The 23,417-nt window shown below is 47.9% G+C and overlaps 2 protein-coding genes across 5 annotated transcripts; both read right to left on the bottom strand.

Annotated features, from left to right (window-relative positions):
• Window positions 1-3,236: 3,236 nt before the first annotated feature.
• Window positions 3,237-7,832, bottom strand: LOC121482294 (EBP cholestenol delta-isomerase). Its single transcript, XM_041740148.1, has 5 exons — window positions 7,695-7,832; window positions 6,456-6,774; window positions 4,588-4,624; window positions 4,329-4,459; window positions 3,237-3,726 (listed from the first exon to the last, which is right to left on the bottom strand). The coding sequence occupies exons 2-5, from the start codon at window positions 6,754-6,756 to the stop codon at window positions 3,509-3,511; spliced, it is 687 nt and encodes a 228-aa protein (XP_041596082.1). The 5' UTR covers window positions 6,757-6,774; window positions 7,695-7,832; the 3' UTR covers window positions 3,237-3,508.
• A 977-nt stretch (window positions 7,833-8,809) lies between these two features.
• On the bottom strand, window positions 8,810-19,525 carry PORCN (porcupine O-acyltransferase). Of its 4 annotated transcripts, XM_041740216.1 has the most exons (16): window positions 19,397-19,523; window positions 18,968-19,081; window positions 18,560-18,732; window positions 17,056-17,248; window positions 16,671-16,714; window positions 16,101-16,282; window positions 15,890-16,020; window positions 15,757-15,774; window positions 14,264-14,278; window positions 14,041-14,166; window positions 13,779-13,879; window positions 12,559-12,635; window positions 12,400-12,463; window positions 12,203-12,288; window positions 11,107-11,217; window positions 8,810-9,232 (listed from the first exon to the last, which is right to left on the bottom strand). In XM_041740216.1, the coding sequence occupies exons 3-16, from the start codon at window positions 18,693-18,695 to the stop codon at window positions 9,131-9,133; spliced, it is 1,386 nt and encodes a 461-aa protein (XP_041596150.1). In that variant the 5' UTR covers window positions 18,696-18,732; window positions 18,968-19,081; window positions 19,397-19,523; the 3' UTR covers window positions 8,810-9,130. The 4 variants fall into 4 exon arrangements, with proteins under 4 accessions (XP_041596150.1, XP_041596151.1, XP_041596153.1 ...); XM_041740217.1 differs by lacking the exon at window positions 18,968-19,081 and having other exon boundaries at window positions 19,397-19,525; XM_041740219.1 differs by lacking the exon at window positions 14,264-14,278.
• Window positions 19,526-23,417: the final 3,892 nt, after the last annotated feature.

The following is a 23,417-nucleotide window of genomic DNA, read 5'->3' as shown; positions in this document are numbered from 1 at the left end:
TCTGCAGTTTTTATCTGCATGACATATTTCAATAAATGACTTACCAAAAAAGCCGTTTTTACACTCTCTGGAGGTCCTAGCTTTTTAAGTTTGCCTTCATTTTATTTAATCCTCGCAACACGTTGCAGTCAGTCCTATTATTAAACAGTGTGTGTCCACTAATATCTGAATGAACATATTTTAGACTTCTCAAATCAAAATACATGAAGGCATTCTTTTCACTTCATTGCACATCCATCTGGTTTGGACAAAATACAGACTGCCCTTACCAGTGTAATTTCTAACAAAGAAGTCCTGTAAGATGCCTGGACTTGTTATTGTTGCAGTGTTGTATGAATGCTACTCTTAACTTTTTAGAAAAGTCTGCAATTCTATTGTGGTATCTTTTTAAAAAAAGATTTTATTTATTTGAGAGAGAGAGAGAGAGAGAGAGAGAACGAAGGTGGTGGAGGAGCAGAGGGAGAGGGAGAAGCAGACTCTCCAGTGAGCAAGGAGCCCCATGTGGGGCTTGATTCCAGGACGCAGGGATTAAGACCTGCCTGAGCTGAAGGTAGACACTTAACCCACTGAACCACCCAGGCACCCCTATTTTGGTATCTTCTTCTTTTTATTTTTTCTAAAGACTTTAATCATGAGAGGCACAGAGTGGCAGAGACACAGGCAGAGGGAGAAGCAGGCTCCATGCAGGGAACCTGACATGGGATTCGATCCCAGGACCCCAGGATCACGCCCTGAGCCAAAGGCAGATGCTCAACTGCTGAGCCACCCAGCCGTCCCTGTTTTGGTATCTTCTTAAATAGTTCCTTGGTATTAATATTAGATAGTTGTCAATTTTCTAGAAGGTATAAATAATGGAGTTTTTTTTCTTTTTTTGAAAACCAAAGAAAGGTTTTTGGCACATATCTTTTGACCCATGCGCTTGAGTAAAAAACTTTACTTCTTATGGCTCTGCTGGATTTTCTGAAATAAGGAATTTGAGAGTGTGCTTCTCATTAAAATTATCATAGGGTGGGATGAGTAAAACAGTAGTCTGGATTCTGGAGTTCAATCCTGATGGCATTGGAGCAGAGGTTTTGTTTATTTTTAAAAAATATTTTATTTAGGGATCCCTGGGTGGCGCAGCGGTTTGGCGCCTGCCTTTGGCCCAGGGCGCGATCCTGGAGACCCGGGATCGAATCCCACATCGGGCTCCCGGTGCATGGAGCCTGCTTCTCCCTCTGCCTGTGTCTCTGCCTCTCTCTCTCTCTCTCTCTTTGACTATCATAAATAAAAATTAAAAAAAAAATTATTTATTCGTGAGAGATACACAGAGAGGCAGAGACACAGGCAGAGGGAGAAGCAGGCTCCCCGAAAGGAACCCAATATGGGACTTAATCCCGGACCCCAGAATCACACCCTGAGCCAAAGGCAGATGCTCAGCCGCTGAGCCACCCAGGCGTCCCAAGAGCACAGGTTTTATTTTATTTATTTTATTTAATTTAATTTTATTTTTAAGAGCACAGGTTTTAAATGGGGGTATGATGTGGTCAGATGCCTGTCTTGGTTGTGGAGAGAGCCTTGGATGGAAAGATACTACTGGAAGCAAGGAGATAAAAAAAAGAGGTCCTTTTCATAGTCCTGGGAGAACTTTCTCTTTCATTTATTTATTCTTCCATTCAACAAATACAAAGTGTATGCCAGATAGTCTACATATATTAATTCATTGAATCTGCATAAAAACCCAATGAGGTAGGTACTATTATTAGAATTTTACAGATGAGGGATGCCTGGGTGGTTCAGCAGTTTAGGCCTGCCTTCCGCCCAGGGTGTGATCCTGGGGCACAGGATCAAGTCCCACATCGGGCTCTCTGCATGGAGCCTGCTTCTCTCTCTGCCTGTGTCTCTGCCCCTCTGTCTCTGTGTCTCTCATGAATGAATAAATAAGATCTTTAAAAAAATTAAAAAAAAAGAATTTTACAGAGGAGAGCACTGAAGGTCAGGCAGAAACATGCTCAAGGTCAAAGGGATAGTAAGTGGCATGGAGAGTAAGTGTAATGGACAGAAGGTGGGCTGTGCCTGGCTTTGGCTTGAACAGTGAAGCATTTCTCAAAAGCTATACTGCAGGCAGTCTACAGGTATCTACAGTGTTTTCATTCTTTGTCATCTCCTCAAAATTCCTCAAGTGCCCATTTGTTTTATGACTTAAGGTCTATGAGGTTAATGACAGAGAGAATTTGGGAAGAGTGATGGGGTGGGTCTATAGAGAGAGGGGTATCTGTTGGGTAAATGATGGGAATCTGTGGCTACATGATAGGAGGTCAGTGGGATGACAGGATGTAGGTGAGCAATGGGAACAATGGAAGAGCTATGGGATGATTGGGGACCTGTGGGGTATGAGGTAATAAATTCTGCAAGGTTGGGATCCCTGGGTGGCGCAGCGGTTTGGCACCTGCCTTTGGCCCAGGGCGTGATCCTGGAGACCTGGGATCAAATCCCACGTCGGGCTCCCGGTGCATGGAACCTGCTTCTCCCTCTGCCTGTGTCTCTGCCTCTCTCTCCCTCTCTGTGTGACTATCATAAATAAATAAAAATTTAAAAAAAAATAAATAAATTCTGCAAGGTGAGTTATGGGGGTCTATAGGTTAGGTAATGACAGCCTATGAGGTCAATGATGGGGGATTTGTGGGAAGAGTGGGAGGGTCTGTGTGATACATGATGTGGGGGTCTATGGGGTGAGTCAGGGGGTTGTAGGGTATGTGACTGGGGTATGTGAAGTGAGTGATCAGTCTTGTGTGAGTTTCGTGGGGTCTCTGAGGTAAGTGATGGTGGAGTGTTTTGGAATGAGTAATGGGGAAGTCTGAGGTGAGTGAGGAAAGATCTGTGGAGTTATTGATGGAGTATCTGTGGGGTGCCTGATCAGGATACGAGAGGCTGAATAAATTGAAAAACTTAGATTTGGAAAGTTCTCAGCCTGCCCATATTGCAAAAAAATGAGAAAGTGTGTTCTGGAGAGAACACCAAGTGGATCATCACTTCTTAAAAGAGATAATGGGTGTCTCATGGATCTAATTGGTCATCACGGGAATCTATGGGGTCAGTGATAGGGGGTTTGTGATGTTATAGATTGGAGGTCTAAGTAATGATAATGGGGGTGGTCTATGGCTGAGAGAAAGGTGGTCTGTATAATGGGTGAAGGAGGGGCTTGTGGGGTCAATCATAGGGCATCTCTGGGGTTAGTAATTACAAATTTGTCAGTGTTAGGGTCAAGATCTTTTATTTCCTGATTTTAAAAACTGCCACCATCATGGCCCTCCTAGGTTCTTTTGCACCTTTGTCCCAGTGGCAGTAGCTCCACACAACTCCTTTCTTGCCCCTGCCTTTGGTCCTTCTGGTCCTTACCCATTAGCTTGAGTTTGACAGATCAATTTGCTTTGTTCCTCCAACCTGTGGGAGTAAGGACTGGATTCTTCTTCCTGGTGGAGGGTTCCTCATCAGCCAATGTTCAAGCCCAGCCTACTACTGATTAGTTCTACTTGCTCTTGGCTTTTGTGCCTTTGGCATCCAGCACGCTCTGGGCATGAGCAAGCTGCTTTACAGAATCTAGCACGAGGATTCCAGGCAGCACCAGCCACAAGCCGTTCATGAAGACAAAGTAAAACCAGAAGTAGAGCGGGTGGCCCAGCTCCCCATGCTGGAATCCGTCTCGGTGCTCTGTTAGGAAATAGAGCACATCCCCATAGATCTGACCTGTGGGAGGCAGAAGGGGAAGGAGAAACCCAGTGAGGAGGAAAAGCTATTCCAAGGCATTTCCTAAGTCATCATCATTGTTAAGGTCTCAGAGCTCAGGATTCTCAAATTTCAAGAGCTAAGAATTCTGAAATCACATAGCTGAAAATTTGAAGAATTAGAAAAGTAAGAATTCCAGAAATCAGAAGCCGAGAATTTCTGAACTCAGGAGAGGTCCTATCTCCAGAACTTAAGGAAACCCCAAATCCTTAATTCAAGACAGCTCAGGATTCCAGAACTAAAAGAAAGCTAGCAATTTAAGAACACAAAAGGACTGAATATCAGATTGAGCTCAGAATCCTAATCCTGGAGGATCCAGGGGCTCCCTGCCACCTCATGTAACCTTCACAGGGAATGCTGTGATGAAGGAGGAGAAATGAACCCTTCCCACTTGAGAACACAGACTGAGATGGTCATGGCTTTCCAGAACCTTAGGAGGACATCTTTCAGCCTGACTCAGCTCCAGATAGGCACAATTGAGAGATGTACCCTGCAGGGATGCCTCTGTATATGTGGATTCCCTCATCAGGCCCTCCAGCACCCAGTGTGGGCCCTCTCCTCACCCACAGAGACCACAAGTTGTAAGACGAAGCGCAGGGGCTGCTGGCGGAGAAAGGCAATCACCACCCACAGGCTGAGTGGTCCCCAAAGGCAAGCTGTGATGGTCTCCATGCATATCGTAAAGTTGTCACTCCTGTGGGAGAAAGGATTGGGGGATACTGGCATCACTGTGCTCTACCCACAGGGCACCCCATTAGTGTTTCCTGACTCACAACCACCCTAAATCAGTGCAGGTCTTCCTTGATGGAGGCAAACACTTACAGGATGTATCGGCTGTCTCCCTTGGCATACTCTTTCCCTGAAGAAGATAAGAAACATACATGAGGAATAAAGGTAAGAAAAGGAACTCAGACTTGTGAGAGCTGAGGGCCCACGTAAGGTGGGCTTTATAACCTCTCCATGCCTCAGTGTCCTCATCTGTGAAATGGGGTAGCTGTCTGGATTCTAAGGTGAACAGATGTACTCAAGATAATGTGTACAAACCTCACAGAACAATAAGTAATGCTATGATTGTCTGGTGTTCAATAAATGTGGAATAAAAGAAGGGAAGTGTAGGTGATGGGGTGTGTGAAGTAGCCAATGGGCGAGTGAGTCAGTGAGTATGAGAGAGAGCACGCACAAGCAAGTGAGTGAGCAAGCACAAAGGTGAACAGATGAGTGAATGAAAGAATGAGCAGAGAATTAATAAAAAGACCACCCAATATAAAAATAGGCAAGAGACAAGAATGGCTTCTTCACAAAAAAGGATTCCCAAATGGTCAATAAACATGAAACATGCTCAAAACTTGATTAGTCATTAAGAAAAAGCAAATTAATGGGAGCCTGGGTGGCTCAGTTGGTTGAGTGTCTGCCTTCAGCTCAGGTCATGATCCCAGGGTCCCATGATGAAGCCCTGCATTGGGCTCCCTGCTCAGCTGGGAGTCTGTTTCTCCCTCTCCTCCTCCCCCGCTTATGCTTGCTCTCTCTCTCAAATAAATAAATAAAAATCTTAAAAAAAAAGAAAAAGCAAATTGAAACCATAACGAGATATCACTCGCATCCACTAGGACTAAAACTGAGAAAACACCTGACCCCATACCAAGTGTCCGCAAGGATGTGAAGGAACTAGAACTCCCACATGCTGTTGTTAGGAGAAAAACACGGTGCCGCCAATTTTAAAAATAGTTTTGGCAGTTTTTCATAAAGTTAGACACACATCTACCATTATTCTCTTTCATATTTACCCAAGAGAAATGAAAGCAGGTCTCCACACAGACTTGTGTTAGATCAAGGTGTTATATAAGAATGGCAGTTTTACTCATGAGGCCAAAAGGGAATAAATATGCAATAGCAAAAGACTGGTGGGAAATACTCATAAATACTGGACAAGTCAAATAATTCTGTAACATCTATGCTTTGAAAGCCTTTTGTGAGCTGATGAAGCGTGACCTCATTTTAAAAAAGCAAAATTCAGAAGTGTATATACCATATTACCATATGTTTACACAGCAGGGGGAAAAAACAATGATGATGATGATGATAAACAGTTATTGCATCTACTGTCTGCCAACACTGTTCTTAAAGTCTTTCTTTTTAAGATTTATTTATTTATTTATTTATTTATTTGAAGGAGAGAGAAAGAGAGCAAGCACGTTGTGCATCAGGAATCTCAAGCGGACTCTGTGCTGAGCTCAGAGCCTGATGCAGGGCTTGATCTCCTGTGACCCCAAGATCTCGACCTGAGCCGAAACCAAGAGTCAGACACTTAACCAACTGTGCCACCCAGACACCCCTGCCAACACTGTTCTAAGTGACTTACATATATTTGGGTATTACTGTTATCCCTCTTTTACAATAGCAAACTGAGGCTTATCTGTATAATTTTTGTGTAAATAAACCCTGGAAGAAAACATACACAATTATTAACATTGATTAATAACTACAGAAACTTGGTGGACAGAAGGTAGATTTTCACTGCACATCTCTTTAAATGGTTTGTTTTTTTGACCCATGTGAATATACATCCAACAAAAAAGTTAAATAAATTTGTAAAATAAATTAATGTTAGAGTTGGTGGGTGGATGAACATCTAAGCCAATCCCTGTCCAGAAAAACCCCTCCCACAGCACATCAAAGAACTCAGGACTCACAGAGTTGGGACAAGAACGCTTGGTCTCCAAGAAGGTCTTCGTGATAAAGGCTGAACCAGCCCTCAATCACCATGTGAATGAACCCACACACTGCAAACCAGCACAGGGACAGTCGCCGCCAAGTCCCCAGGGGGATGACAGCAGCACGACCTGACAACAGCCATGTGGTCACAACCAAGACCCCAGAGACAGAGAAGAGGCCGGCCAGGAGATGCCACGTGGGACAGTCGTTAGGCACGAAGTTGTCCAGCCTCAAGTGCCGAGGCCAATATGGGTGCAAGGGGCTGGCGTTGGTGGTCATGTCTTTGTAGGCTGATGGCTGTGTGTGGATAAGCAGAAAGGAGAGAAAAAATTGAGAACTTGAACAAATATAGAAAGCACACAATGAGATCATAAAATTAAATCCAAATAGTTTATTATCGCAATAAATGTAAATGGACTAAAATTATCAGTGAATACACTGGATTAAAAATAGTCCAATTATATTTGGTTTTAAAATCATCACTATAAGGCTGTTTCAGTCCTCTAGGAGTCCTGTGATATGGAAGACACAGGAACCAGGCCACGTTCTAGCCCTCAGGGGTCATAGTTTGCTGGAGAATATAAAGGTACCAGGCCTGGTCCCTGCCCTCATTGGTCATACCCTGATAGGGGACACACAGGAGCCTGGTGTGGTCCCCGCCCTCCGGGGTCACAGTCGGCTGGGGGAGACACAGCGACCAGGCTGGGCTACACTGCAGGGGTCAGGGTTTAGCATCTTTCAACAGAAATCTATCCCCTCCCCATAGTCCTGGAAACTGCAGGACAGAAGAGAGAAAACTAATCAGAATTACAACCCCCGGGTTCAGTGTATGGAGAGCCAGACCCTTCCTGAAATCGCCCCTAAGGCCACCAACATGCGAGGAAGAGGGAAGCGGAAGGCAGGGGTCCCGTGCATAGGTCTAAACAGGAAAACGAGGGTCAAACACAGAGACCACCAATTAGGACTAGAAGCCTCTAGGCTAGCTGTCCAATGAGAAGGCAGATCTGTCGTCTGGGCAACCGCGCGGTTGGCGGGGGTGGGGGGTGTCTCACGCAGGCGCGTTCGGTGGGCGGTGGGAGACTGGGAGTGTGGGAGTGTGTGTGGCGCGCCCGCGTTTGGGGGGGCGGCGGGAAGGGTCTCGCGCAGGCGCGGAGGGCCGGCTGTTTAGCAGTAGCGAGCTAGGGGACGGAGTGGTAGGCTGAGCGGAGGACACTCACCCAGCGGCGCGGTCGCGGCAGCCTCTCTCACACACTCCCGGATCTAAGTTAGCTTGCTGGCTGCGTAAAATCCCTCGTTCCCGACTCACCCCCTCACAGGTTCCTCACCTTACGGAGCTGGCCAATGGAGGGGCTGAGAAGGCGGCCAGTGCCGTTCCTAACCAATAGGAGCTCCCTGTGTGCCGCCGGCCCCACCCCCGTGCGTGGTGCCATTTTCGCTGTTGGTTGAAGCCCGGTCAGGAGCTGCAGGAAGGGTGGGACCCGCGGAGGTTGGTGGGCGTTTTCGGGCTGAGCCAGGTCTGCTGCGAGTCTTGGCTTTGATTTCCCCTATCCCATTGTCAGTCTTATCGGAAACCGGGTGTTTATCCTACTCATCTACTGTTGAGTCAGCATTGCTTTGGGTTCGCTCACCTTTGCCCTCGTTTTTTAGGCAGAGCAATCAATGAGTTCCTGGACCGGTCTTCAATCCTAATGCCCAAACCAGCAAAAAAAAACTTAATACGACAGGCAGAGCACATCTTGTACACTGCCTCTCTCCTCTCCCTCGACGCTCAGAGCTTCTCAGCGGCCATCTCCACCTCTCCCGACTTATAAAGTCAGAAGAACTTGTCAAAACCCAGGCTCCTCAGCCTTGCTGGCCATTTGTCATTGAGACCCCTCAGTCTGCCTTTGCCAACTCTGAAGAGGCAATCCCGACTCCCTAACTCTTAAGCCAGCAGGCACCCCAGGCCGGGCAATCAATCAGAACCCAGACCTATCCTAACAAACAGGAACCCACAAGCTTCAGTCCTAAGGACCAATAAGCATGAACTCTTCATCTGTCTTGCTTTCTCCCTCCCCGTCCTAGTCAGAATAACCAATCAGTTTTTCAGCCAGTAACTATCAGCTTCCCCGCGCCCCATCCAATTATCTAGTCTGTCCTGGCTCCACTGAAATCAAGCTGTGCAGTCCTCAGGTTCATCATCCAAAACTGAGCAATAACAAATTAACCAGGAAGTGATCACAACCTGCTCCCTCTTCATGATTTCCAATTCCTAACCTTTATCCATACTGTGCCCATTCCTCAGTCGATCCTAATCCCCACTGAGCAGTGAAGAAAGAGCCTTTTGTATCTTTCCTACTTTTATTTGACAATAACAAACTGTATATAAAAAGGGAGAAGGAAGGCGGGGAGGCCCTGGATCTCCCCCTCTCAGCTTCCCCAAGCATCCTCCATCTCTAGGCCCCAGCAGGGACCACCCCCTTCCCGCCTTGTGGTGTAGTGGGGATCGACAGGCATGGAAATTGTGTGTGTGTGTGTGTGTGTGTAGGGGTGTCAGGGGGGTCAAGGATGGAGAGGGGTCAAGACTTAGAGATAGGGCCTTCCCTCATCTCCCATCAGGGCTGGCACCCTGAGGAGGAGTCTTGAGGAAGCTATGTGGGTCCACAGGGGTGCCTCAGCCTATGAGACGATAGAAGATCCAACATCCAAAAGTGACCCAGTGACTGGCCCAGCTGAGCTCTGACCACTTGTGGACAGTGTATGCCATGCCGTAGCCCTGTGGGAGAGAAAGAAGTGACAGTCCCACTTGGCAAGAACAAAAAAAGGCCTCAGGAAAACCCATCCTTTGCTCAAGGACAGTTCTGTGACTCCATGGTCACCCTAGGTGAGGCTCCAGAGAAGAGACTGGGTACATATGAAAGATAAGCAGATTTAGGTGGGTTTTTTTTCTTTCATGTTTTCTTTTTCTTTCAAAATTATTTTAAAAACAAAACAAGGCAATTCCACTCTCTGACCAGTATTCTCCCTAATACAGAAGGAGCTTCTAGGAATTGATTTTTCAAAAAGAATTAAAAAAACTGGCAAAGGAGGGGAGTATGCCATTTTCACTGAGTAAAAACCCCAGTGGCTCTTAAACATATGAAAAGATACTTAGCCTCATTCCTAATTTTCTTCCTCTCAGCCCGGCAAACATATCCAGGAAGTCTGAGAGGCGCTCTGTCGGTAGGGCGACAGGTATGGTCACACATTGCTGGTGGGAGGCAAAAAGGTAACTTCTCCATTGTAACTATCAAGGATAGATCCTATAGTTTTGACTGCACCTGTGTGAATCCACAATGGGTACAAGGGTATTATTACTTGCTGCAGCACCACTTGCAATAGGAAAGGGCTGGAAATCATCTGGGTGTTCAGTGACAAGGGACAAACTACACTGTATGATGTTGTCATATCCTCGCAATGGAAACAAATGAATGAGGACATGCCACATACTTATGTGGAAGATTTTCAAGAATTATTATGTGAAAAAAGTGACATGCAGAACAGTACCATTCATGAGTCACTTTAGGATAAAAACTGGGGTGGGGGAGGGAATTAAAATATATATTTATATTTGTTTATTGAGCTTACACTTTAAAAGGATATTTTAATAAGATGAATAAAAGTAGTTACCTGTAAGAGGGCAGGAAGTAGACAGTAGGAGCAAGACTTTTCCCTGAAAATCTTGGATACTGTTTTGTTTTTGAACTTTGTGATATGTGCATTAACTATTTTTAAATGTCTTAATAAAAATAAAACCCAGATTTTGCACACTCAACCTGAGTGAAGATTAAACATTGTTTTTAATGACAAACTATGAAATAAAAGTTTTATTTTCAATTAAAAATAAAAAATTCAACTAAAAGAGAAGCAAAACCTGGATCCTGCAGGAGCCACAGGAAGAAACAGTATTTTTTAAAAATTGTCTTTCCTTTAGAAAGGAGGAAAATCTGGAATATGCATACTCCACATGAATAAAAATAGTATATAGATTTTAATGTACATTTTTAAAGCAGAATCCAGAGTTTGCACACTTGACCTGAGTAAAAATACTTCTTTAATTAAAGGAGAAAGAAACTTTGTGAATTCTACCTAAATAAATATATGGTGAAAGAATTAATTTTTTTTTAAAGTAAAACCTGGGGCCCTTTGGGTGGCTCAATTGGTTAAGAGGCTGCCTTCGCCTCAGGTCATGATTCTGGGGTCCTGGGATGGAGCCCCAAATGGAGCCCAGAGTGGAGTCAGGTTCCTTGCTTGGCAGGGAGCCTGCTTCTCCCTCACCCACTGCCCCTCCCCCTACTCATGTTCTCTCTCTCTCAAATAAATAAAAATATTTTAAAAAGTAAAACCTGGATTTTTCACTCCATCTCTATAACATAAATTTTATAAGTAAAAATAAAAACCATAGTTTGCACATTTCACTCTAATAAAAGCCCTAACAGGACAAATCAACCAGAAGGGTCATGGGAAAGAAGGACCAAGGAACACTAGCTTCACAAGCTAGACACGTGACACGAGGTCCTCAATGCCTCGGCCTCTTCACCTTTGTTCTCATGGTTCCCATGAGCAGGAAGCACATCCCTAAGTAACCTCCAGCCCAGGGTCCCACCTCACCTGCTCCTCTGTGGTGTCATCCACATCGACATCAAACAGGGAGCCCAGGTAGGCCAGGTGGAAGATGGCCAGGGCCCCAAAGAGCAGGTTTAAGACTCGTACCCCCAGGCCCTGTGGGGGACAGATGGATATGCTTGGCAGCTGGATCTGCTCACTGTACCCCAGCCCCACCTAGGCAGGGGAGCCCAGGGAAATGCACAAGGCACAGTGGGTCCCAGGAATCAGGACATCCAGGGTACAGGGCACCCCCTGTGGTAGGAAAAATGGTTTGGATCTTCCCATGGGTGCTCAAGAGGTATTCAAGGATGAGGGTACTATTAGCGTGAGGGCATCTGGGGCAGGGAGATGTGAATGTTCAGGCAGAGGAGGAAAAATGGAGGGGCTTGAGTTGGGGGTTTATGGTGATAAATATCAGTTGCTGGGTGGGAGAGATATCTGAGGTGGCCCAGGATTTCTCATTGCAGACAATGAAAAGAACAAATCCCCACCATGACCTACAGAACCCACCACTCTCCCCCTCTTGCTTGGCTGTTAAAGCCATGCTGGTCTCCTTGTTCGACAAATATTCCAGGCTCTCTCCCATCTCCGAGCTTTTACACCGCTTGCCTGGAACGCTTCTCTTCCCCATCTCCTTCAGTTAAAGAACTCAAAAGTCAACCTCCCTATTCAAAATCGAAACCACTCACCCCCCTCCATACTTCCTGTCCTTTCCCTTATGTCTTTTCTCCTTGCATTAAACACAATCCAAAAAAAACTATTATACTTTACTGACTCTTTACACATGTACGGTCTCATCTGTTAAAATGTTTGTCCCATAGGGACAAACTGTTTTGCTTACCACTGTGTCTCTGAGGCCTAGAGCAGTGCCTGATGCCAGCAGGTGCTCTATAAATGTTCATGGGGAATGGGGTGGGGAACAAATGCCAGGTGTGTACACAGCAGGTGCTTGATAAATGTTTGTGAATGAAATGGGTGCCAGTGAATAGAAGTGAGGTTCCGGGGATGGCTCAGGCACCAGAAGAGGAAGCTGGGCACCCCAAAGTAACATTTTTGAGGGGGAGTATTGGGCATAAGGTTGACCAGGCTGAACCCTCACCAAGCGATGCTGGTGCGAACAGTTCGGTGGGCACCGTTTCGACAAGACGCAGGCACTGAGGATCCGAGCCAGGCGCTTCCGGAGGACTAGGGCAGGGGCCAGGAGGTAAGGGGGTGGTCAGGTTAGCCTCAGGGGATAGTGGTTCTAGCCCTGCCCCTACCTTCCATCCCATCTGCTGGGCTGTGCTCTGCACTCACCGTGTTCCACATAAGTGATAAATGCCAGGGACAGCAGCACCGCAGCCAAATGGAAGCTGAAGCCCTGGAAGGCCCAGGGGGCAAGGAGGTGAATAAGGAGGAGGCCCTGCCAACCCTGTCCAGCTCTCCCAACCCCATGTCCCGCTCTGCCCAGCTCACGTGCAGGAGGGCACTGGATGCATAGGTGACCAGCACGGCTGAGAAGGTCCCCAGGTGTAGAGCATTCTTGAAAACATCTGGAAGGGGGAGATGCAGGTCAAGAGTCTCTTGGCATCCCCTCTGCCCTTCCTGGGGGGCTATAGGGCAAAGCAAGGAACCCACAACCTGTTGGAGCCCCCCAGATCAAAAATCTTTATAATGGCCTCAAACTACACATCCAAAACTTACCTCCTGATCTTCCCACCCAACCTGCTCCTCCTATAGTGTCCTCAAGTTCAGCCAATGTCAACTCTACTCTTACAGTTCCTCAAGGACAAAATCTAGAATCACCCTTGCGCTGCCCTCCCTCCATTCCCACAAGCAAACTCTCAGCAAAGCCTGTCAGTTCCACCTTCAGAATTTATCCAGAATCTGACCCCTCTTCTCCACATCCACTGCCACCACTGCCATTGCTTGCTTGGACTACTGAAGGGGCCTCCTCACTGCTTCCACCACCCTTGTCTGCTTCCCATCTGCTCTCATAGCAGCCAGAAAGTCCTGTTACAACCCAAGCCAGGCCTTAGTCTTCCTGTGCTTAGATCCCTACTATGGCTCCATTTCTCAGAGAAAAAGCCAAAATCCTCCCCATGGCCAGTGAAGCCTTACAGGAACAGGACCTTGTCAGCTCTCTGACCTCACCTCCTGCCACTGATCCCCTTGGTCACTCTGCTCCCACTGCACTGGTCTCCTCCCTATTCCTCAAATGTGCCAGGTGTGCTGCCTCAGGGCCTTTGTACTGGCTGTTCCCACCATCTGTTATACTCCTCCCCCACACATTGGCACTGCTTAATCTTTCATCTTGTTCAGGTCTTTGTTCAAATGTCACCTCCTCCATGGGACTTTCTCTGGTTAATTTATTTAAAATTGCAACACTCCCCCTGCCCTGGACTCCTGCCAACACTCCCAGATCATCTTTATCGGCTTCATTTTTTTTTTTAACCATAGCACCTGACACCACTTGAACTTTGTATTTTCTTTTCTCTTACTGTCTGCTCTCCCTACAAAAATGCCAGTTCCCCAGAGGCAGGCACTTCGGTTTTTGTTTTTGTTTTTTTCTGGTCACTGCAGTATCTCCAGTGCCTAGTACACAATAGGTTCTCAGTAAATGTTTGTTATATGAACGGGAAAGGGCCTTGGTTGAAGACTCCCAACTCTCTTGGAATGATGGCTTGGGGACTCACAGTTATTTAGCCAATAAGACATGGGTAGGTTCCAGCTTGTGACAACTTCCACCATGGACCGGGGCAGCTCCACGTTCAGTGGCTTGGATACCGTCAGGTCCCTGTAGGCAAAAGAGACATACAAATTCATTCGGGGTCTCACCCATCCATTGAACCTCCATACTTTTGTCTTGGCTGTTCCCTCCCCTGGGACTCCCTCCCCCCCCCCGAAGCTCCTCTAGGCAGCACCCTGTGGGAGAGGGGGCCCTCCAGCCCTCCCCACCATTCCAGGTGATCCTTCTCCTCGGTGAAGCCAGCCCCTGCCAACGTGGCCGTGGCCTCGGACAGAAAGCCCACAAAATAGTTGCTGAAGTGGAAGGAGACAGCACTCTCGTAGGCTCGCAGCCACCTGGGGAGAAAGTAGTAGGGGAGAGAGGGATCATTCCTAGGCCACAGCGTGACACCCACCTCATGTCAGCATCCCCAGCCCCACTCTGCAGACTCACCTTACCATGGTGCCCCTAGGGCCCCCGGGGGTCAGGAAGGCAGCAGAGGAGAAAGGAAAGAGAGTCAGAGAGGACCTAGAGGCCTGCTGGAGTTGTTTGTAGACAAGACAAGACAAGACAAACATGGCAGCAAAAGAGGTGTACTATGATAGTCACACGCATACATACACCGTCTGTTAGTTTCACATGCCTCAAACAGATGTGTGAGCTGCCTTGCAATGTGACACAGTCCTGGGGCACCTGGGTTGGCTCAGTCGGTTAAGCATCTGCCTTCGATTCAGGTCACAATCCCAGGGGTCTTGGGATCGAGTGCCCACATCAGCGGGGCTCCCTGCTCAGCAGGGAGACTGCTTCTCCTTCTCCCTCTACCCTCATCCTTCTTGTGCACGTGCACTGTCTCTCTCTCAAATAAATAAATAAAATCTTTTTTTAAAAAATGACATGGTCCTATAGCCTCATGTGGCCAGACATCCAGACCCAGCAGCCACACTGTCAGAGGCCTGAACTCAACATGCTACACACTGACACAGCCACGTGGCCAGACACAAACACCATCAGACTCCCAGCCTCATAGCTCTCCAGTCGGATTCAGTGACCATAAGACACACCAGAGTCCTTTATTTAGGCACAGATACCACCAAACCAAGTACCCTGCTACCCTCGAGACAGTCATCCTCTCAGTTGCACAATCAGACATGATGAAAAACAGCCAGCATCTAGGAAAATGTGTAAGTTCTGGAATCAGGCCTGGGAATAATGCCTGGCTGTGGAGCTGGGTGACACTGGGCAAGCCATTCCACCCTTTGGGAGCCTCATTCAGCATCAGACATGATCAGTGGCCAGCGAGTGGGGCACTGGGTCATGAACTCAAACAGCTTGGATGAAATCCTACAGTCATGCTAGAGGTGGATGGTCAGTCCCACTGACAGGCACAGACAACCATTTAGTCACGGCCCCTCAGCTAGACAACACCAGGCAGCCAGAGAAGGCGGACTCACAGGCGGAATTCATCATAGACAGGCACGCAACAGACTATATAGTTCGGACCCATTTCCAGGCAGAGTCTCAGATGACCCCACTTTACCTGATCCAGTGACAGGTACACATCCCATCACTGACAGTGGCACAGCTGGACAGCCAGAACACCAGTCCCACAAGAGAGTGAGTGGCTGACAGGCAAACAACCCATAGACACCCCTCGCCAGAGTCACAGTCAGGTCGGCATCACCCACCGATACATACTCGTCCCTCCCCACGGTAGTCACGTGACTTCCCCCCCAACAATGGAATGGGTGGATAGCCAGACTCAGTTTTGTGTTGGAGAGTCAGTCACACAGAGTCACAGAGCCGATCTTGGTCAAACAGTTTCTGTCTAGTCACGGGATAGACGATAGACGGTCAGACAGTCTCGGACTCCCAGAACAAACCGGCCACAGACTGTGCCCCCAGCCCCCAGTCGGCCCCAGTTGCCCTTAGCACCTGCCCTCATTTACCTGGCTTTGCGTTTCTTGCTGTAGTAACAGAAGACAGATAGAAGAATTAAGAGACAGGCTCAGAGCTGGGGCGACCCCAGGTCCCTACCCAACCCCCGCACCGTTGGGTAAAGGCCTTGAAGGCTGTGCTCACTTGCGAAGGAGGCGGTCACCATCGAGGGGGATGAAGTATGGGAAGAGGTAGGGGCCCACACAGGTGGACAGCACAAGGCACAGCAGGGCCAGCGCCAGGCTCCGGGCCACCTTCTGCAGCCAGCGGCGGCTCTGTGGGGATCAAGGCTCCATGAACACTGCCCCGTGGTGGCTCCCGCAGTCCCTGCCCACCTGTCCACCCAGGACCTCACCAGCGGGCGGCCTTGGACAGCCTGCAGGTAGCTGTGGAAGGATATCCAGGGCCCAAAGACGATGGTGCCCACGAAGTAGAGGTAGCCCATGAACTCCATGGGCGAGGGCACCGCACCCACCTCGCCCCGGTCCAGGTCGAAGCCCAGAGACACCGCCTTCATGGCCACGATCATCTGGGCCCCTATGTGTGGCGCCCACAGTCAAGTGGACAGGCGAAGAGCAGGTCCACGTGGGGGGGTAGGGCGCACCAGGGGAGAACAGGGAGGAAAAGAGAAGTACAAGGGTGGACAGGTGGGCCCGGTGTCAGACAGGCAGGTGAGCAGGTGGGCCCGGGACAAGCAGATGCCCTTACTCAAGTGCCAGGCATGTATGGGAGAAAGGACAGACAGACGGGAGGGGGAAGGCATGGGAGAGAGAGACATAGATATAAGGGGAATCAGAGGCCTGCACATCCACCGGGGTGGGCAGATATGGGAGAAAAGTGGGGAAGGAAAGACAGGGTTGGGGCATTAGGAGCTGTGGAGCAGGATAGGAGGACTGGGGCAGGTGAAAGGGCCAGGGCTGCCTACCTCTCATCTTGTGCCATGTCACGGTATCCACCATGTGCATCTCACTAAGGAAAAAAAAAAGGTGGTCTTGGCTTCATGACTCCCATGGTCTCAGAGACCACGGAGCAGGGAAACCAAGGTGCAGAGAAGGTTCTATCCCCCTCCCCAACCTTTCCTGCACAATCTCCTGGAGGAATAATTCTCCAGTACTCCCTCCTCCAGGGGGAGCCCAAGCCCAGCCTGTACTGTGCAGCCTCCAGAAAGAACAAGTCTCCCAGACTCCTGCCCCCCTCCACCTCCAGGAATACCCTATGCCCTCCCTGTCCTGGACAGCCTCGCCAGCTGTAGCCTGGGGGCCCGCTGGCCCTTTTGCCGAGGGCGCGGGGATGATGACTCACACCCATACCCCATGAGCAGGTAGATGAGGATGGTGACCGAGAGGAAGACGCCTCGATGGGAGGAATGTCGGCAGAGGAACAGCACGAGGTAGCACAGGAGGCTGAGCAGCACGACCCAAACCATGTGCAGCTGGAAGAAGTGGTAGAGGCTAAAGAATCCACCTGCCACGGTGCTCGCATGCTTCAGGTAGGACGGCAACCCTTCCGGTGACAGAGAGAGAGAGAGAGAGAGGGAACAAGAAAGGGAAGTTGGGTGGGCTGGTAGGGAGCAAGGGCATCTCTGCAGAGGGCACAACATGGACAAAGGCCTAGAGGCTGGAATGTGGTGAGACTGCAGGGGGCCCAAAGTGGGGCTTGGGGAGCCGGAGGGGTGGCAGGGCCCGGGTTTAAGAAGAAAGGTCTATAAAGGACATTTTGGGAACCGTGGGGGAAATTGGAATATCTACTTATGTTAGATAATTATTCCTGGACCCAGAGTAAATTTCTTGAGGGGTGATGGTTGAGGGTGTGCTTGTTGGGGGGGGGATGTCCTTGTTCTTTGGGGGCACACACTGAAAGATTTGGGGTGAAGTGTCAACACATTCTTCACACGATTCAGGAAGATGATAGGTAGATAGAAAGATAGAGCTAACATGTCATGATGTTGACAGCTGGAGAATCTGGTAGTGCATATATGGGTGCTCATAACATGATTCAGCTTAACTTTTCAGTAACTTTGAAATATTTCAAAATGATGAACTTGGGGGGAAAAAACCATCCACTTAAAATAAAAAAATAGGGAGGGGGGTGCCTGGCTGGCTCTGTGAGTGGAGCATGCAACTCTTGATCTCGGGTCATGAGTTCGAACTCCACGTTGCGTGTACAGATGACAAAAAAAAATTAACTTTAAAAAAGAGAAAAGAAAAGAAAGTAGAGAACCCTTGAATCCCAGATTTCCAAAATTCTCAGCATCCTATGGGAACCTTTGGAACTTGGAATCTTGTCATTTGGATATAGGCTTGCCACAATTGTGGAAACATTCCAGATTCCTACAATCCAGAAATCTCATCATGCCCTGCTTCTGGAAATCCATAATGCCAGCTTTTTGGAAGCCTAGAATGTGTGAATTTCAATTTGTCAGAATGCCCAAGCCCTGTAACATGGTACTTTGGGATTCCATAGCCCTGTGACATTAGCATTCCCAAATCTTGTAACCTTGGGATGTAGACATTTCAGGATCCCAAGATCCAAGAACCTCAGCTTTCTAGAATCTCAGAACCCAGGTATACTGAAAGATGTGGCTTGCCATGGCAGGCTGTAACTTGATGTGGTGTGGGGCATGGGGTGGCTGGGCATAATAGGATGTGGTATAGTGGAATGGCACTGGGGCTGCTGGGATGTGGTGGGCTAGATATGTTGGAGTCTGGCTTGGCATGGCAAGATGCAGCAGGATAAAATGTTGGCTTAGGATGGATGAATGTGGTACGTATGATATGGCCTGGTGGGGGGGCATACAGTGTGGCAAGCACTTACCAAGCCTCCAGAGGAGGCGGCATGCGAGGCAGATGGCAAGGAGCAGCCAGATCTGGTCAAGGCCCTGCTGGGCAGTAGGCAGGAGACAGCCCTGCAGCAGTTGCTGGAAGAATTCCTGGCGGCTGAAGGTGGCCATTGCGGACCCCCACGGATGGATGGACAGATGGATAGACCTGTCAAAGTGGGGACACAGAGGGAGCCAGGATGTCCATGGAGCAGAACCAGCTCAAAGGATGGACTTGAACACTCAGCTTTCAGTTTGGGGCTGTCCGTGTGGAGATACGGTACTAGGGGACTGAGGGAGGGTGTGAATGTCAGGTACATCAGACTGAGCCACGAACTGTGTGTGTGGATGGGTGTCCTGGGTGCACACACACAGCCCATGACCTGTGGTGGTGAAGATATGACCTGTGTCTCTTGTATGCTGTGAACAGTCCGGGTCCGATGTAATTGAATGGTGTACATTCTAGGCCCACATATCAAATGGGGGGGGCGCTCCGTGGTTTCCAAGGTAGAGTCACTCTGTGTGGAAGGCAAAGAGGGAGATCCTGTGACACTCGGGGGCCGTGTGCATCTTCTTCTTCTACAGATGTGGGGGGTGTCCTGTATCCCCTGAGCGCCCCATCTCACCCCCACCTGGCCTCTTGCAGCCGCCAACAAAGCTCTGCCCAGGCCCGGGAGCTGCAGGAAGGTGAAGTTGGCAGTAGGGGATGAAGCAATTGGAGCAGTGGGAAAGGTGATGGAGAGGGGGCCCCAGGACACGCGCTGCAGACCCGCGCGGGGAGGCCGGCTCGGGATGGGAGCGGGGCAGCCGCACGCGCACTGCCGGCGACTTACCTGGCAGGAAGGAAGCCGCGGTCCTGGGGGCCGGGGACGCACTGCCGCCGCCACCGTCGCCGCCTCCTCCGGGCAGCCTCCCCCGCAGGCCGCAAGGCCGGGACCAGCTGCGGCTCCCTGGGCGGCGCGGAGAGCGGGCCCTTTAAATCCCGGGGAGGCCCGGCCGGCCAGCTCGGCCAATGAGAGGGCAGGAGAGGGGCGGGGACGGAGGAGGAGGGGAGCCAGAGGATCGAGGGAAGGAGGAGCGGGAGGTTGAGAGCAGCCGGGCGCGGGAGGACGTCGGCGCGCGGAACGTTTGCGCCGGCACCTATCCGGCCTCTTGGGGCTGTCCCAGCCCCTTGAGGGTTAGCGCCGCGAGGTCTCCTGGCCGTCCGGGAAGAAACTTTCAAATCATCAAATTCATAATCCGTGGAAGCTGAGATGGGAAAGATGGGGAGAGAGAAGGAAAGCCCACTCCCGGCCAAACTGCCCACCCGCGCAGGTCTTCTGGCTACTTTTGTCACACCCCCCCTCCCTTGGTTTCACAGATGGGAAAATAAATCGAGATCTCTCCTTCCCCATCCGGTGAGGGAATTAAAGGAATCTCCAAGGCTGCCCACCCCCCAGAGACGGGCCAGAAGCATAATTACTGTGTCACCTAGGAGTGGGAATTAGGTGCCTGGACTTCCCCTAGGGATTCCTCGTGAGCACTTGGCTTGTCGTTGAGAACTGATATGCTTGCATTACTCCCTACTGGACTCACTCCTGGCCTGAGGGTGACCCCAGCAAAGAGTGAGTGTTTCCCGTGAACTGGGAGGCTAGTACAGGGCATCGATCGGGAGAGAGCATGTTTAAAAGGCACTTCCAGTGCCCCCAACAATGATTTCTACTGGGTTCTATCTGCACCAACACTGAGGATTTATGCAACACCTGCTGTCTACCTTCCTTACCCTGCAGTGCCTGGACACTCCCCTCTGTCCCTAGGCTGATAAAGGTTTATTATTACAAAGGGGCATTTATTGGGCACATACTGCATGTTTAGCATGAGTAGCAAGAGAGAAGGAAGCCCATGTCAAGCTGGACCCCACCGTGACCTGAGGAGCTAAGGAAAACAGGATCTAATCAGATTAATACCTGCCAGTATGGAGCTGGGCAAGCCACTCCCTGGGCTTCAGTGTGCCTTTCTGTTAAACAGAAGAGGGGGATTACCACTTCTTTGCTTGGAAATACCAGTAGCAGTTGAAGAGAAATGGATGCCTTATCTCTTTAAAAGATGTTAACATAAAGTTAAATAGACATTTAACTCATAAAATTAATATTCATGTATTACAAGTGAAAAATGTTTAACACAGCAAGAACATATATATATATATATATAATGAATAATTATAGTCCAGATGCACAAACACTAATTCTTCTCCCTTAATACAGACCATGCATTTTTGAATTATCATTGTAATTTCTTCCTCAGTTTTTTGTAAGATTGATTGATTGATTTATGAGAGACACACAGAGAGGAAAAGACTTAGGCAGAGGGAGAAACAGGCTCTCTACAGGGAGCCTGATGCGGGACTCTATGGTAGGACCGGGAGAATCACAACCTGAGCCAAAGACAGAGGCTCAACCACTGAGCCACCCAGATGCTCTTCTTCCTTAGTTTTCAAACATACTCGAGTAGAGTCAAGAATGACCCACAGCGGGATCCCTGGGTGGCGCAGCGGTTTGGCGCCTGCCTTTGGCCCAGGGCGCGATCCTGGAGACCCGGGATCGAATCCCACGTCGGGCTCCCGGTGCATGGAGCCTGCTTCTCCTCCCTCTGCCTGTGTCTCTGCCTCTCTCTCTCTCTCTGTGACTATCATAAATAAAATAAAATAAAATTCTTTAAAAAAAAAAAAAAGAATGACCCACAGCATAGGCCAGAAATATTTCCGTTAGTTGTAAGACCTAGCATTTAAACTGGAAGATCCTCACTACAGGTGACCTTGAGCTTCACAGACTTGATTGTTTCCATCTAGTCTTTTGATGTGTGTGACAAAGAACTAGCATATAGACTCTAGGACATCTAAAAGATACCTACAAATCAATAAGAAAAAGTCAAACAACACGCTAGAAAAATGGATAGTGGACACAAACAGGTAATGCACAGCAGAGGACACTTGAAGTGACCAAAATGTATAATATATGAAAAGATAACCTGATCTCTTTAGTTGTCAGTGAAATGCATAATTAAAACGACAGATACCATTTCACCTCTACTAGATGTGGTGTTTCATATTTTTATCACTAGAGCTTTATAGAGGGTGGGCATATCTGTTAAATCTTTTAGCCTTTGTGGTCATTCCAGATTATGGATTCTGGGGCATTTTAAATGGTCTCCCCATAATTAAAGAGATGCAAATTAAGACAACGAGATCCCATTTTTCACTTATTAGATGGGAAAAAAATACCAAGTCTCATAATAATAACACATTTATCTCTGTTTCTTTCTGTCTCTGCTTCTATATATCTATCATCTATATCTATCTATCTATCTATCTATCTATCTATCTATCTATCTATTTAAGATTTATTTATTTATTAGAGAGCAAGAGAGGGAGAGCACAGAGGGAGACGGAGAAGCAGACTCCGTGCTGAGCAGTGAGCCTGATGTGGGACTCCATCCCAAGACCCTGAGATCATGACCTGAGCTGAAGGCAGATGCTTAACCAACAGAGCTACCCAGGTGCCCCTATATCTATCTGTATTTTTTTCTGAACTACTTGGGAGTAGTTGAGGGTATGAAACACTTTCAACTGAATACTTTAATATGAATTTCCTAAGAACAAGTTCATTTTCTTCTGTTCCTACCAGCAAAGTATGAATGTTCCAATTTATCCGCATCTTTACCAGCAGTCACTGTTATTTGACTTTTTGATTATAGCCATCCTAGTGAATGTGTCAATAATGTCCTTTACAAAAAAGCATAGTTGATATACAATGTTATGGTTAATTTCAGGTGTACACACAGTGATCTGACTATTCTATAAGTGTAGTTATCATCTGTCACCATGCAATGTTATTACAATACTATTGACTCTATTCCCTATGCTGTACCTTTCATTCCTCTAACTTATTTATTTTATAACTGGAAGTTTGTACCTCTTACTCCCTTTCACCTATTTCACTCATGTCCTTTTATATTTAAAGGAAATCCTAGGTCACAAGATACATTCTGTTATCAGGTCTTTTTAATCTCTTTCAATCTGGAACAATGTCTTGGTCTTCTCTTAACTTGCATGATCTTAATGTTTTTGAAGAGCACAGGGCAGTTTGAAAGAATGTCCTTCAATTTGGGTTTATCTGATGTTTCCTCAGAATTTGATTTGGATTATGCATTTTTGGCAGGAATTCCACAGCAGTGACTGCGTTCTCAGCATATCTGAAAGCTCAAAGTATTGGTTAATTGCAAAATTGTTGTTAGCTTTGATCATTTGATTAAGGTGGTGTCTTCCAGGTTTCTCAATTGTAAAGGTACTATTTCCCCTTTGTAATTAAATGAGTATCTTGTATAGACCTAAATGTGAGACAGGAATCTATCAAAATCCTAGAGGAGAACAGAGGCAGCAACCTCTGTGACCTCAGCCACAGCAACTTCCAGTTAGACATGTCTCCAAAGGCAAGAGAAACAAAGGCAAAAGTGAACTCCTGGGACTTCATCAAGATAAAAAGTTTCTGCACAGCAAAGGAAATAGTAAAAAAAAAAAAAAAAAAAGACAACAGACAGAATGGGAGAAGATATTTGCAAATGTCTTATCAGATAAAGGGCTAGTATCCAAAATCTATAAAGAACTTATCAAACTCAACATCCAAAGAACAAATAATCCAATCAAGAAATGGACAGAAGATATGAACAGACATTTCTCCAAAGAAGACTTAGAAATGGCCAACAGGGCACACCTGGGTGACTCAGTGGTTGAGGATCTGCTTTGGCTCAGGTTGTGATCCAAGGGTCCTTTGATAGAGTCCCACATTGGGCTCCTTGTAGAGAACCTGCTTCTTCCTC

Source organism: Vulpes lagopus, chromosome X, assembly GCF_018345385.1.
Source record: "Vulpes lagopus strain Blue_001 chromosome X, ASM1834538v1, whole genome shotgun sequence".
Classification (NCBI taxonomy): domain Eukaryota; kingdom Metazoa; phylum Chordata; class Mammalia; order Carnivora; family Canidae; genus Vulpes; species Vulpes lagopus.
Note: the sequence above shows the minus strand (reverse complement) of the source record. Positions and strands in the feature narration are given on the sequence as shown.

What these genes read in the sequence shown, in the direction of transcription:
- LOC121482294 (XM_041740148.1), bottom strand. Translation starts at nt 6,756, where the DNA reads ATGACCACCAACGCCAGCCCCTTGCACCCATATTGGCCTCGGCACTTG. An exon ending in GGAGACAGCCGATACATCCT is followed by an intron (nt 4,460 to 4,587) that starts GTAAGTGTTTGC and finishes TTTCTCCCACAG; the next exon opens with GAGTGACAACTTTACGATAT. An exon ending in ACAACTTGTGGTCTCTGTGG is followed by an intron (nt 3,727 to 4,328) that starts GTGAGGAGAGGG and finishes TGCCTCCCACAG; the next exon opens with GTCAGATCTATGGGGATGTG.
- PORCN (XM_041740217.1), bottom strand. Translation starts at nt 18,695, where the DNA reads ATGGCCACCTTCAGCCGCCAGGAATTCTTCCAGCAACTGCTGCAGGGC. An exon ending in CTGTCCAAGGCCGCCCGCTG is followed by an intron (nt 16,021 to 16,100) that starts GTGAGGTCCTGG and finishes TGATCCCCACAG; the next exon opens with AGCCGCCGCTGGCTGCAGAA. An exon ending in ATGACACCACAGAGGAGCAG is followed by an intron (nt 9,233 to 11,106) that starts GTGAGGTGGGAC and finishes TCTCTCCCACAG; the next exon opens with GGCTACGGCATGGCATACAC.